General features: G+C 44.1%; 1 protein-coding gene across 5 annotated transcripts in view; it reads left to right on the forward strand.

Annotated features, from left to right (window-relative positions):
• Positions 1 to 14,517, forward strand: part of Ica1 (islet cell autoantigen 1) — a 132,004-nt gene that overhangs the window by 107,712 nt on the left and 9,775 nt on the right. For 3 of the 5 annotated variants that reach the window (XM_010632039.3, XM_019208662.2, XM_010632041.3), the window contains exons 10-11: positions 1,083 to 1,124; positions 10,320 to 10,589. In XM_010632039.3, coding sequence (XP_010630341.1) covers positions 1,083 to 1,124; positions 10,320 to 10,589 — 312 coding nt within the window. The remainder of the gene's footprint in view (positions 1 to 1,082; positions 1,125 to 10,319; positions 10,590 to 14,517) is intronic. The other 2 variants (XM_010632040.3, XM_010632042.3) reach the window with 1 other exon arrangement.

A 14,517-nucleotide genomic window follows, 5' to 3' on the forward strand; every position in this document is an offset into this window, starting at 1 on the left:
GTATATACAGAATGGAATTCACTATAATGAAGTGCTATGTGCCTTTTATTCTGTGATCTGTAGAAAATCTAATGGACACCTGAGCAAACTAACTTTTAAAACTGTTGTCTTGCACACACAGAGACACACAAAATGTATTATTTAGAGCAGTTCTTGGTTTGCAGTATAGACACAAATACAGATTTCCAGTACGGCCCCTGCCCCCACGTATACACGTGACACCTCTCCACTGTCAGCATACACTACCAAAACAGTACATTTGTTGGATCAACAAAACTACGTTGACACATCATTACCTCCTAAAGTCCATGGTTTAAATAGACTTCACTCTGTGTTAAATATTTTATAGATATTCAAAATGTAAAATGACATGTATCCACCATTAAAATATCACACAAAATATTTTCATTGCCTTAAATATTCTCTACCTATTCATCTCACTCTCCCCATAAGCTCTTGGCAACCACTGATGTTTTACTGTCTCCATAGTTTTGCCTTTTCCAAAATGTCGTATTGTGGGAATAATACAGTAGGCAACATTTTCAGATTGGCTTCTGTTTAGTCAGTAATCTGGCTTTTTATTTCAGCCAGACCCATATGGCAGAAGTTCATTAGCACATCAAGTAATAGTCAATTACTTAACTCACACTCCTTTGTCTACGGATGGAGAATTGTTAGGCCCGTGCCATATAATTTTCTGGGTTACCTACCAAACAAAGCAGAGATGTAGGGCTAATTCTACATTCTCCAGAGCCAACAGCTGGAGCAAGTTGTAATCTGAGGGCTCCTCCTTCTGCATGGATGAGCTTGTGGATGCTGTTTCTTCTTCCTAAAGCTGTGCATTTCCATTACACTGCCATCATATGTGAACATGCAAACATTCCGAGTTGGTAATACCAGTTGCCTATGTTGTATTACAGCTGAAGATGCAAAAAATATTTTATCTGCTTTAGACAAAAGCTCTGCCCAGGATGCGTGTTCAAGTAATCTAGATTAAGGAAAGCTACTCAATTTAAATAATTTGACTCAAATTTACAAAATAAAACTAATTCACAATTTGTGCTTTTCCTCTCCTCTTGAAGGACCTATGGATGAACTGTTGGACATGCAACCTGAGGAAGGTGGTAAGATTTATGCATTTCTTTAAGGTTATATTTTAATTTTGCTTTCCTTTTTGAACAAAAGAAAATGTAATCTTTATCTTTTCAATAGCTTTGCAGTACTGCACTAAGTAAATTTGGGGAGCGGGTTGACAGTCTTTATAAATGACCTTGCCTATGCCTAATTGTGGATCTGACATTGTTACTATATTTAATTTTATAATTTCAACTACTAAAGCTGAAAGTTATACAGAAGTCATATGCAGTAGTAGAAAAATGCCTTTCAGAATGAGACAAGGGCAGATTTGAATATTGCTTCCACCATGAACGGCCGATATCACCTTCACTAGTTTGCTTGATAGTTGAACTCCCTAAGCTTCAGGTCTTCTCCTTTGTAAAATGAAACCTCCTTTGGGTATTTTCAGGATTAGAGACTGAATGTGTGAAGGACGCGGTGTGGTGTCTCACACGGGGTACTCTTGAAGTACTAACCAGTTGAGACCGCATGGCTAGAATGTTGTCTAGATGTTTTATTTTGCTACACGCCCACTAAACCCTAGTGCAGGGTGTGTGTTTGCCTAGCCAAGTCCAACACTCGAGTTTACCAGACCTGAAATCCCATACTGACTCCTGAAAGAGAGCCCAGAAACGTGGATTGGGTAAGATATGGATAGTGTTAAGGGACACCAAGAAACTTATCATCGCTTCTGTTCTGCACAAGGTTTCTTTTAATGATTTACTGAAGTCCATGTTGAACCGAACATCAGAACGTCCCTTCCCTGGTGACTGACACAGTCTGCTCTGGTTACACAGGGTTCCTACTGGACAGAAATAGGTCAGGCCATCCTGTCAGCCTTGGTTCATCAGGGCAGATGAGTCAAGTCAGGCTAAGCTTGATGGGGATTTGACTCACAGAATGTGAAAGGAAGTAGGACTATGGAAAAGAGGACATTGATTAAAAGTTTTTCAGAAGTGGGAAGTCACCACACTCTGATGTTGTTTCCAGGGTTTAGGAATATAAATTTGAGAGCAAGAATCTGCTCTCCGTATCAGTGTCTTAGTGGAAGTCACAGACCAGGATATTTCATGAATGTCCGTGCAACTTTCATCAAAATGACCAGTCATTTGTAGTCATACAAATCATACCAGTAATAAAATTAATAAGTAAGCAGCCAATGCAGATTGCCACACATGCCCTCCATTTTTTTTTAAATTCCCCCTAGTTTAAAAATAGATTGTTTTGATGTAATAAAGGTATCCTTTACAGCTTACCTTTTTTGGAGCGGGGAAACACTTTATATCTACAAAAGTGACATAAAGAGAACAATACAATAAGCCCTAGGTGCCTACCACCCATTTTCAGTAAGTCTTAACATTTCACAAACGTATTTATCATAGTATATGTGATTCAGCTTAATCCCAGTTTTTCTGTGATATAAATGCAGTCCTTTACACTGATCTACATCCCAGATCATTTTTATTATTGAGATAGGGAATTGCTGTGCTCAGGCTGCTTCAAACTTGCTATCCTCCTGCCTCAGCCTGCTTGAGTGCTGAGATTGCAGGCCAACGCTGTCAAGCCCAGCTCCAATATGTTCTTTTTTTTGGCGGAGCTGGGGTTGGAGGTGTTGGGGAGACAGAGTCTTGCTGCATATTCTAGGCTGGCCTTAAGCTTGCTGAGTAGCCCAGGCTGGCCTCAAATTCAGGTGATCCTCTTGCCTCATCCTCCCGAGTGCTGGTATTAGAGGTATCTATCTCCCATGCCCAGCTTCTAATATCTTCTTTATGTGATTTGTCTCTGGCTTTTATTATCACCCTATTAAATTTTATTATTTTAATAGATTTAATTTTTAATTAGACTATTCCCCAAAAAGTACCAAAAAAGCCATAATACTATATAGTAAAAATATTATGAAAAAGCCTTACTCCCATCTCCCAGTTATCCTTCCACTGTTTCTGTGCTTTGACAAAGCAGAGATCTGTCTGTCTGTCTATCTATTTATCTATCTATCTATCTATCTCTTCTGTTTCCCTTTCTTACCAAAACAAAAACAACACCCCCCCCACACACAGAGCAGTTCTTGGTTGGATTTGGATTTTTTTTTAACTTGGTAGTAATGGTACAACAGGAACCCAGTAGCTAGCATTCTTCACAAAATTAAATTAGAAATTCCCTTGCCTGAGATGTACGCTCCATTTCATAAGCTTCTTTACTAGTTTAAAACAACTTTCGTACCTTGTGGGGTGGGTGCATATGTGTAGTTGGCTTTGCTAGTTAGTTAACAACTTGAATCCCCGGAAGGCCACCCGTTTAACTCTGAATGGGCTCTTCCCTGACGTGTCCGAGTTCTCGGGCAGAAAGATGATTTACAGATTTTCTCCCTTAAATGCACTGTCGCATCATTCCTGCTTGCTCGTTATCACTGCCAACCCTTGAAGCCCTTCTTGAGGCTCCAGCATTGCTTCCCTGCTGTCTGCCTCTTCTGTATCGCCCACCCTCAGGGCGGCATCAGCTTAAATACTACCATGGCCACTTCTACGAACAGATCTTCTCAGTGCACGCAGGACTGGCGGTGACTGATGAGAAGGATGCTCATTATTGTGTGGACTTCAAAATGTGGCCTTTTCGAAAACTGCTGGAAGGCCCAGATCCTGAATTAAAATGCTGGTTATAATATGGAAAACATTAAGTAGTCAAGAATTACAAAGAGCTTAATCCAGGGATGGCTGACTTTATAGGACAAGGGCCCATAAGCTCTTGCACCCTGCTGTGTGGGAGTTGGTTCCTCCCCCAGTGCTGATTCCATCGGACAGTACAATGCTACCAAAAGGCAGACCGCCTGTGACAGTCCTGAAAATTCTCAAAGAGCCATGGCCCACCGAATCACTCAGACTCAGTGTTGTAATAAAATTTGCATTTTCCTACTAAATGATAATATAATGGAAAATTAACATTTTTGCCACAGTTTATAAAAATGTTCTAAGTGGAAAGAAACTTAGTGACATTATGAGCTCTTTGACAGTGGCTCTGAAATTGCTTTTGACCATGTGTGACAATCTAACTTTATTGCATGAGTTATAACCTGTGGAAGCCTTTACGTTTCTCAAAGTTGGACCAAGAAAAACAACTAGCTTGTAACTGAACAAAAAGTGATGATATAAAAGCAGATGAGAATTTGGTTCACCTAAAATATTATCCCTTTGCCTCATCCAGAAGACCCAGAGTCAAGATTGCCTGAGCCAATTTAAAAACTTGTTTGTCTATATTACAATAAGATATTTATCTTTGTTATTTTCTTGATTATTACTCGTGATTCTCAATTCTAACCACATGTTGGTAGCTCATTCAGTAGCTACCAGAGGCCCAGGTGAGAAGCTGTGGGCCGTGGCAATCATACCTGTTTATCCCTCAGTGTGTTGTTTCCTCTGAAGCATCCAGAACTGCTTCCTGCAGGCATTGTGTGTTTGCATTGAGATCTGATTGCTTTGTGACATGCGGTGTAGCAGCCTCATTATCATTTCTCACAAGCTTTTTCTCCTTCCTGCCTCCCTCAGTATTCTGCATTGTGCTACTGGCTTTGGTCCTTTCGTGGAATGATGATAGGCTTTTTTTTGGTGGTGCTGGACATTTAACCCATGGCCTTGTGCATGCTCATTGGCTCTCTGCCATTGAGCTATAATTCCAGCCCAATAATCATATACTTTTACAGTCAAGGACTGCTCTTAATCACCGTCTACTCAAAAGTATTCTTTGTAGATTATCCTTGTAAAGACTTTCCTCAGCCCCATGCTTCGTGTCTTTCAGTAAGTTTCCTTGGATGCTAAGATCTAATACTAAAAATGGAAGAGCAGACTTGCGAATCATCAATTCTGTAAGCTGTTTGTTTGCTTGTCTTTAGGGTCCACTCAGGTCTAGCATGCCTGGATTGTTGTTAGGGGTGGATCTCCCTCAGCCCCATCTGTTCTTATTATAATCTGTGTCCTGTTGTTGTTGTTGTTGGTGGTGGTGGTGGTGGTGATGGTAATGGTGTTTTTTTGTTTTGTTTTGTTTTGTTTTTTTCTTTTTAACCAGAAAGGACTTTTCATAAGCAAATAGCATTCTTGAATTCCAAACAAGTATAATTTGTTACCAGAGCCCTGTATAATGAAGAATATTTGTCTGGTTAGACACTTTAGGAAGGTGGTTTTCTACCCATCTTCCCCGTACTCTGTTTTGGTTGATGTGAGGATAGTGTTGGTGTTTGGGGTTTTCATCTGCACTGCAGATGTGTGGCCTTTAAGATTAGTCATCATGAGGAAGGCAGAGGCCAGGAAGAAACCCAGAGCAGGAGTCTTCCTGTTTCACACACAGATGAGGGTAAATGAAGTGACATTTATCTGTTTTCCTGTGCTCTCATTTTCAGTCTATGTAGTTATGTTTCCATCTTCTGTGTCCCTAACTTATGCTGAGGTCATGAAACACAGGATGATTTTAAAAATACTACCCAAACGAGTGTCTTGAGTTTTCCGTAATCTGTCTGAACTCGCAGGTTTCCTCTGCATTTGAGTTTTCACAAGCTAGAGATCATTGGTTCAGGAATGTATTCCCAAGGGTGTGGGGTTCTTATTTTTGGAATTCATGCAGTGCAGGGTAAGCAAGCCCTGTGGATCTGCCATCTGCCCATTCTCCATGGGCCTTCATGAGGCCTGGCTGGAGGCATATCCCTCTGACCTTACCGTTCCTCAACATTTAAGTTTTTATGTGAAATCCTATGTTCTATATAAAAGCAGGGTTCCACACTGAGGCAGCACCTTGACGTGTGAGTCAGGGGTCCCCAGCCAGTATCTGTAATAAATAAATAAATTTTATATCCTTTATATGAGTAGGTCATCCACCCTGGGTGTCCTTTTCCTTATCTGTAAAACGAGTTAGAGGAAATGGTCTCCAAGATCATTTGGTTTTGTTGCAGAAGAAAAATGGTATGTTATTCCTCTGAGAAGAAAGAGCAGATTCCCAGGCAGGAAGTCAGGAAAGCATCCTGAGCAGTGGCAGGCTCGGGACCCTGGCAGACTTGTGGGCTTCCCGAGGTGTGGCTAAGTGGTCGGAGGGCTGCAGTAAAGCTTGACTGGGGACATCCTTGATGCCACTATGCTGAGTGGCAGAGAAGAGCCACTGAGGGTTTTTGAGTGAGTGGGTGGTCTGACAACTGGACTGAACAGAGTCACACAGGAGAGGAGGCTGCCTCGTGGAGGGACAGCAGCCTTGCCAAGGCCACACTGGGTAGAAATTTATGGTCAGAGTTCAAGAAAGAACTTGGAACCAGGGAGGGAGATTTGGGATCTCTCAAGGTGATATTGGAAGCATAGGAACAGATAAGGTCTTTGATAGAAATTGAAGATAGGTTTGATGGTTTAGGATTGAGAACATATGTCAAAGAGATGGGACACCTTGAAGAGAATCACCTCGTGGCGACTCTCAGAAGATGCCAGCACTTCCAGGGCAAGGCCACAGCGCAGAGCGCTCTGGAGGCTGAGGCCAGGGCAGAGGGAGTTGGAATTGGCCTTTAGGGTCTCACCTGTAAGAAGCCACTGCAGTGTAACATGGGGTCAGGAACTCAATCCGGGTGGCTTAGAAAAAGGTAGAGACCAAGTAGGAAGACAAAAAAATCAGAACAGTAGTTTGAAGGGTAGAAGGGGTGCAGACAGCAGTGTGAAGACTGATTGCCGTTAGGATACACACGTCCTCTGAGGCCAGAGGAAGAAAGCCTCGAAGAACAGAAGAGTGAAGATGCTGGAGTTGAATGTTGGTGGCCACGGAGGAGGCACCCAGAGCAGGCCACACTCGGGAAGGAAGAGGGAGGGATGCATGAAGGCTTGGGGAGCCCGAGGCAGTGAGGTGAGCACATCACATCTGCTGGTTTTTGTTTTTATAGTAACGTCTATGGTTGGGTTATCTGATATGGAAGTAAATATGGGGGCTCGAGAGCCTGCGGAAAGTGAAGAGGGCTCAGAGTAGCATCTGTGGGATTGGCACCGGGTGCTCCACAACCTTCACTCGCCTTCGAGACAGAAACAGGGTGAGGCACACAAGCCCATAGGCACCCTTGCCTGTCTCCAGGGCAGGGACTCCACTTGTATGGCTCCAACCAGGCTTTCCCTCTAAGAGTATATCATATCTCTGCCCGTGTCTTCATTTGCTCCCAGTTAAGTTGGATGATTTTCAAAGAAAATGATAGCACGATTTGATTCTCAGCAGCTTACTAACTACTATTATTTCTCAAGTCTCAACTTGTCCAGTTACAGACCTAAACCAGTCCATTTCTACTTGTAATTAAGCTTTTCATACAAGTTATGTGGAGTAATTTCAGGCATCTTAATTATTGGTGCAATAGCTGGATGGTTTCCGTGTTTTATGGTTCAAGTCAGTGCCAGTTTCATTGCTTTTAGCTAATAAATTCTCTTAGAAGAGCAGATGTTCACAGTGTAGCCTGCTTTAACTGTTAAACAACCAGGATGCTAAATAATGGCCAAGTTCAACAGTGGTGTGGGCAAAATCTGTATCCAGAACTGGCTCTAGATGCTACTACCATCCTTTCCACTGCCTCTTTTCTCATTTCTGTGACTAGAACATTTGAGTTTGATAAGATAAAGTATTAGGAATGTTTTGGTTTCCAAGAAGCCCCTCTTGGAAAAGGTACCCATGTAACTGAGGACGTACACAGTAGATTGGAGTCAAGAAAAACTGGATCCAGAGACTTAGGTTCTTTTTCCAGCTCTTTCATTTATTTTCCTCTATGTGTGGGCTTTACCATCACTTGTAGCCTCAAGTCTGTGTCTTTGGACCCTGGAATCCCAAAGAAAGACACTCATCTGTCTCATTTCCATCTGTCAGACTCAGCGATGCCTCCAGTGTGTGCCCATCCCTGAGCTGATTACTGTGGACTGGGAAATGGAGACTCTGGCTGCCACAGCCACGCATTGACTTAGGATGGAGGGGCTGAGACTCAGCACCAGAATTACGAGAAGGTGTTCCCCAAAGAGAACTGAAGAAGGGAGAAGAGATGCCAAATCAGCCCAAACCGCTGAAGTCTACTCTATACACCGTAGCATAAAACCTAAGCAGTAAAAACTAAAATAGAACTTTTACAGTCCACAGTTACTTTGGAGGACTCTGAGTTTATTATTTGTTGTTGCTGAAGTTAGCAGTGGTCTTTCCTACACAGACAACTAGACTGCAGCAGTGAAGCTTCCCCCAGGGCTGGACTTGGCACAGGGCTGAATGAAGTGACCAAAAAGGGAAAGCATATGGCTTCCAAAGCCTCTCTGAAGCCATTGCGACTTGAGAGTCTGCATGTTGATTTGAACTGATTCAAATTAAGTGGGTTTGGTTCAGTCCTCACCTGGTTTCAGTCAGGCCAAAAAATAAATCACAAGAAAGTGTTTGGACATTCCAGTAGGCAGCAGAGATTTGCAAAATGAACACACTGTTAAGGGGGTGACACCGAGAGATTGACAGAGATGGTGCATGGCCATGTGTGCTGACAGCCTTGTCCTGACTCGCAGACATGCGCTCTCCCTCTGCTCCTGCCCTCGGTGCTGAGGGCCTTGCTGCTTCTTTGCTACCCTGTCCTACAGCACTGTCTCAGAGCCTACTGAAGATGTCATTTCTCATCTTCCACCCACCACACCTCCAGGCTATATCTCAGAGAAAATGTCTTTGATAATACAAACAATAAAAATGCTTAAATTAGGTAGTTGTCTGATTACAGTGATGTTTTTGCCACTATTTTAAACCACAGAGATGTGAGTGACTAGACTCTCCTGTCCCTGATTTATAGCCAAGTCTGCTCAGCACATCAAAAATCCCCTCAATCTTTAGATCTTTATGTAAAGTGTGGGTGAAAATAGATGCAGTAAAACTGACACACAGAAGGTTCATTTCTTAAAAGGCCCTCATTTACTAATTATATATAGTTGAGGGGAACCTGATAGTCTTACTTAATATGACTATCAGAATTGCAGTGGATGAGAAAAAAGTAAAAATCATGATTTTTTTCTTCACATCAGGACTTAAAACGAAAATGTTTGCAGTTTACAGGTGGCAATTACACACCACAACAAAGCCACGGTCAATAAAACTGACAGTCCTCGGTTCTCAGAATAAGCAGAAAATCCCCTGGGAGGGTTAGCTGCAGGACTCCTGTAACAACATCGCCATTCTGCTTGTGTCCCACAGCCAGCGTGCAGCAGGGCGCCCCTACAAGGAGAGTTTTCTTTTCTAGTCTTCTTCTGTACACCCATGACTTTTAAAATCGTTTTTAGTTGTCTTTCTAACAGCACTCTGAAGTGGCCATCTTTAATAGGGTAACTGATGAGAAAAGAGAGGCTCAGGGGCCTAAGGGTCTTGCTGAAGTCACAAGGCGAGGGAGGGTTGGTTGACCTGGGCCTCCCTAGGTCTAGTGCTCATCTCCATCTTCCAGATCTGTGTCCCTAGCCCGCAACGCACCCCTTCAGGGTCAGCCCTTGATTTGCCCTCCTGCCTAGTTACTCCCTCTCTGCTACCCTCAGGCAAAGCACGCCCACCTTCCTTAGCTCCTGCAGTTGTGCTTCAGCAAAGGAGGGAAGGAGCAATACCGCCTTGCTCTCCCAGACATTGCCAGGCCTCCCAGCTTGCTCCCAGGGCCAGGGCACGGCGAGGTCTCTGCCCAGCCTGGGTGGCCAGACAGGCTGCCACATGGCATCTTGGCTGCTCCAGCCCAGACCCCATGTGGGAAGACTTGGGGAGCTGTACAAAGCAGGAACTAGGTTCTCCAACCTGCTCTGAATCCTGGCTTTGTTTCAGACCTGAGAAATGTTTTGGTAAATTTGCTTTTATGTTAAGGAAAAAGCTGATGCTCAGAAACTGGACTTGCTTTGGGAGGAAGAGGAGTGAGAGAGCACAGTATTAAAAATTCCATTCCAAAATCTGATAAGAAAGGCTATAATAGGGTCCAGGATTTAGCTCAGTGTCACCATGCCTGCCTGGCAAGAAAGAAAAGGAAGGGAAAGGGGGAAGGGAGGGAGGGAGGGAGGGAGGGAAAGGGGGTGAGAAAGGAGAGGAGAGAAAGAGAAAGGCATGGTGTAATAGAATAAACCTTTTCTTAGATTGAACTGCTGCCTAATCTGGCCCAGCCCCCCGAACTTGTCCTCGAAGCCTGAGCCCTAGGAAATAATGTGTCCCGTGCTCTGTTACCCCGTCAGCTGGCCTGGGCCCGATGGCGGAGACCCCAGAACCTGACAGCGCCGACAAGGATGACTTGCTGCTGTTGAGTGAGATCTTCAGTGCTTCCTCCCTGGAAGAGGGGGAGTTCAGCAAAGAGTGGGCAGCTGTGTTTGGAGACAGTCGGCTGAAGGAGCCTACAGCAAGTGGGGCCCTGGGAGAGCCCGATGCCAAGTTCCAGGCAGGCTCCGGATTCCTTCCTTCACAGCTTTTAGACCAAAATATGAAAGACTTACAAACCTCGCTACAAGGTGTGTACCGTAATCAAAATTAGGTTTTGTGCTTATTTTTCTTTTACTCTAAATGCATACTTGTTACTTCATTGTCTTTTTTATGTGTATATGTTTTAGTTTTTTAATTTTATTTTTATTTTAAAGCCAGTATCTTTTCTTTGGGATTTTTCAGGAGGGGAGTGGGTATTTTTATTATACATCCAGTGACTTTTTAGCTGAAATCCCCAAAAATCACATTCCAATTTTAAAATCTGTTGCCGAGTTTAAGATCTATTCATTCTCATTATTTTTTTCCCTGTTTTAACATTTTTTTTGTGAAGAAAATGACAGGGGTGGCTTTCAGTCTTACTTTTATTTAGTGATTTTTTTTTTTTTTTTTTTTTTTTTTTTTTTTTTTTTGTGGCATGAGGAGAGGATCTAGTTGCCTTCATGGTTGTGCCACTGCTGGCGTGGCCACCAGCCTGAGTTCTTCCATGTATCTGCAAGGCAGAGTTCCCCATGTGCCCGTAAACATGCCCTCTTTTGGGTGCTGACTGACAGTATATGGGGCCTTTACCGTTGGCTCCATTCTATGCTCTCTCTCTCCAACTTGACTGCCCTTGCCCTTGCCCTTAGTGTACCCCAGCTCAGCTGCTCCTGTTCTGCCTTAACACATAGTGAATCCCCACCCAACACCTCAGCAAACATACTTTCTATGATGATCAATAATGGTTGATCATCCTGGGAAAGGTTCAAAGTATAACCAAGGCTCAAAAGCAGGTCACACTCAGGTCGCATATGTTCTTACATTGGTTTAAAGTGTAAAAATTGAGGGCTGGGAATATAGTTCAGAGCATTTACCTAATGTGCATGAAGCCCTGGGTTCAGTCCCCAGCAGTGGAAGAAAACAATGTATACAAATGAAAACTCAAGTTGAAATGTAAAAGTTTTTAGTTTCTAAGCAGGTAAATCTTTGTACTGTCTTAATACTTTTTCCACTTTCATGTGATGTTCATTGTAAGAATTAACATTAAGACATTCTCAGAGGGGCCGGGGATTTAGTTCAGTGGTTCTGCCTCCTGCCTCGCAAGTGCAAGGACCCAAGTTTAATCCCTGGTACCAAAAAAAAGACGCGCTTGGGTTGTTTGCCTTTTCGATAAATTTAGGCTATCTCCTTAACATGTTTACCTGGCACTTGATGCTGAGTAGAATGGCAGAGCTGGAATGATTAAGTAATTATGGGCTATTAAACCATCAGGTTTTTGGAGATGAGATCATGGGTACCGGAGTTGGTGGGCAACACAGAAAACTTCTTCCCTCATTTTTTTATGAAATACGTGATTCCTTTTATCTTCTCCTGTGAGTCCTGTTTTGCATCCATCTCATGTGTTAACGGTAATGGCATTAGAGATGACAGGGATAAATGAGATCCAAAAATGCTTCTCCCCCCGGAGTTTTATCCCTGAGTTTCACAGTCTGTCTCTGGAGCTCAGATGAGCAAAGGTTGCCAACCGATTTGAGTTTCACCCCCACCCACCTGTGGTGGAGGTGCTAATAGGCGTGGGAGAGTCAGAAGGCCAAAGCCTGGGGTCCTCTGTTCAAATCTTTGGGGTTCTGGGGACTCTCCAGCTGTTTCAGAAGGAACCCCACTGGAGCCCCCAGCCTTGGAGACACACGGGCCCCTGCAAAGGGAGACAGTGATGGCTGAGCGTCAGTTGCTGTAGAGCCTCACACCTACAGCCTCTTCCTGAGCAGGCAGAGTGAGATGGGCTCAGAACGCTGACCTCAGAGCGTGCACCGTTGTATGGCAGTGGCCCTGGGACCTTGCACATCAACCTTGTCCACATCCAAGAGAAAAGCATCAACCACATGTAGGACAAAAAGGAAAAAGCAAGCTGTACTGTGGAGAAAGAAAGAGGTTCTGCAAGGGGAGGCCTCTTAGTCCTCAGTTCTCAGGCAAACAGACCCCCATTGAAGCTGCTGTCCTGCTAGCGCTTCAGCGGGGTGCTCATGAATGAACAAATAGTTTTGGGTCTCTGTGCTGAGCACTGGGGATTCATCTGAGAACAAAGCAGACCAAGCTATCTGCATTCCTGGAACACACAGATGATGAGAAGGAAACAGGAACAATAAGCATAATAAATAAACCAGTCACACAGAAGATTAGAAAGTGATCCGTGTTAGGGAGGAGGGAAAAAGTGTAGCTGTAGTAGTGTCAGGGAAGGCAGGGAAGGTTGGTTTCCACAGCTGCACCGTATTCTTACTGAGAAGAACTTGCAGGGAGTGAGAATTAGCCAGGGGACACCTGGGTTTTGAGGACAATCTTTCCTTACACCTGAGGGTGCTGAGCGCTCCACACGGTTGAAGGGCTGGAAGAAGAACACTGTGCTTGGAGCTGACTGAGGGGAGAGGCGCTCCGAGGAGTGGAGGCGAAGCCACATCACTCTGTCGGTGAAGCCATGGAGGCTTGACCACACAGGGCCTCGTGGCTACTGGGAAAAGTGGAGGCCTTTCTTTAAGTCCAAATGAAACCGGGAACTCTTATAGTATCTCCAACCAAGAAGTGACGTGATCTGATTTACTATTTAGAAGGATCATTTTGGCTGCTAAACTTTCCTTTCTTCTTCTGGGGTTCTATCAAGATACGGCTCAAGGAGTTGTTTTGTAATTGCTGAATTATCCTGTTTCTTTTGTGTGGAAACAACTCCTGGCCGGAAGCCTGTGGCACTCAGAATGACAGGGGAAAATGTCTTACCCAGGGGATTAAAAGGAGCGGCTCCGTCAGCTTCTGCCACACCACCAGATTCCAGCAGATGCATCACTGGTGCCACCCAATGCTGCCCTGATTCATGGATCAATTAAAAAATGGGCTCCCTGTGTCCTCACATTTTCACCATATTATATGGTCCATCAGGATTCTCCTAGCCCTACCCCAAAAAGAAAAAAAGGATGAATATTGGCCCTAGATTTCTTTTACTGTATCTGTAGACTAGAAAAAACCTCATCTACGTCTATATGAGTAGTTATGTGTATATAATAGTTTAATCATAAGTATTAAACATCACCTTATACTGAAACTGCTTCCTTTGATTAACCAGATTATCTCAGAAACCAAATTCAAAAACCTACTGAAATAACTAAGAAGCCACTCTAGTCTTGGGTAGCAAGGTTCATTGGCATCTTGGCTCAGTGAAACAGGTAGGGTGTTCAGAGCCCAGGTTTTATCTTGCAAACCCCCACACAACCTCACACAGCAGTGGTGGTCAGGCCTTTCCCTTCCCTTCTGTGAAATGAGGTCCGGCCTCAGTTCTCATCCTGGGGCACCCTTATCCCGAGGTTAGCCTCCACTGCAGACATGCTGAGGCCCTGTGAGTCCATATTTGTGGATGGTACAATGGCATTAACCAGCATTCAGGATGGCACAGACTGTGCATCAAGCACTTCCCTGCTTGCTTTTTATATGTCAACTTATTTAATGCTTGTCACACTCTTTCCACATGGGGTATATTATCACCTGCATCCAGGAAACCAAAGAACCCAGTGGCCAAGTAATTAGCCCATGGTTACACACCTGGTAGGGTTAGCTGGATTTTGAGCCTGGGCAGTCTGGCTCTGTCTTTCCCCAGTACCTCCTGAGTCCTCTCAGAGAAGTGGTGCCCAACACCGCCTCCCAGCCCTCTTGGGATACTGCCAAGGAGGCAAGACTTCACATGGGCATCCTGGATGCACACAGGAGGTTGAAGACCCCTGGCCAGCCTCAGAGGAGGGATGTACACGCTGGGAGGCAGGGTCCCTGTTTACACAAATGTTGAATGATGTTCCAGAATAGACTATTTGAAATCATCTTCTCCTAGAAAGTCTTTATGGCTCATACTTGAGCACACTTGTGCTGAGTTTTGCAGTTGTCCTACTTCTCCACAGCCCCTCAGGCCCTCTGGTACACTGCATTATTCCTCCTCCTCCGCCT

The sequence above is a fragment of the Fukomys damarensis genome, unplaced genomic scaffold, assembly GCF_012274545.1.
Source record: "Fukomys damarensis isolate Sample0158 unplaced genomic scaffold, DMR_v1.0_HiC HiC_scaffold_4, whole genome shotgun sequence".
Lineage (NCBI taxonomy): Eukaryota > Metazoa > Chordata > Mammalia > Rodentia > Bathyergidae > Fukomys > Fukomys damarensis.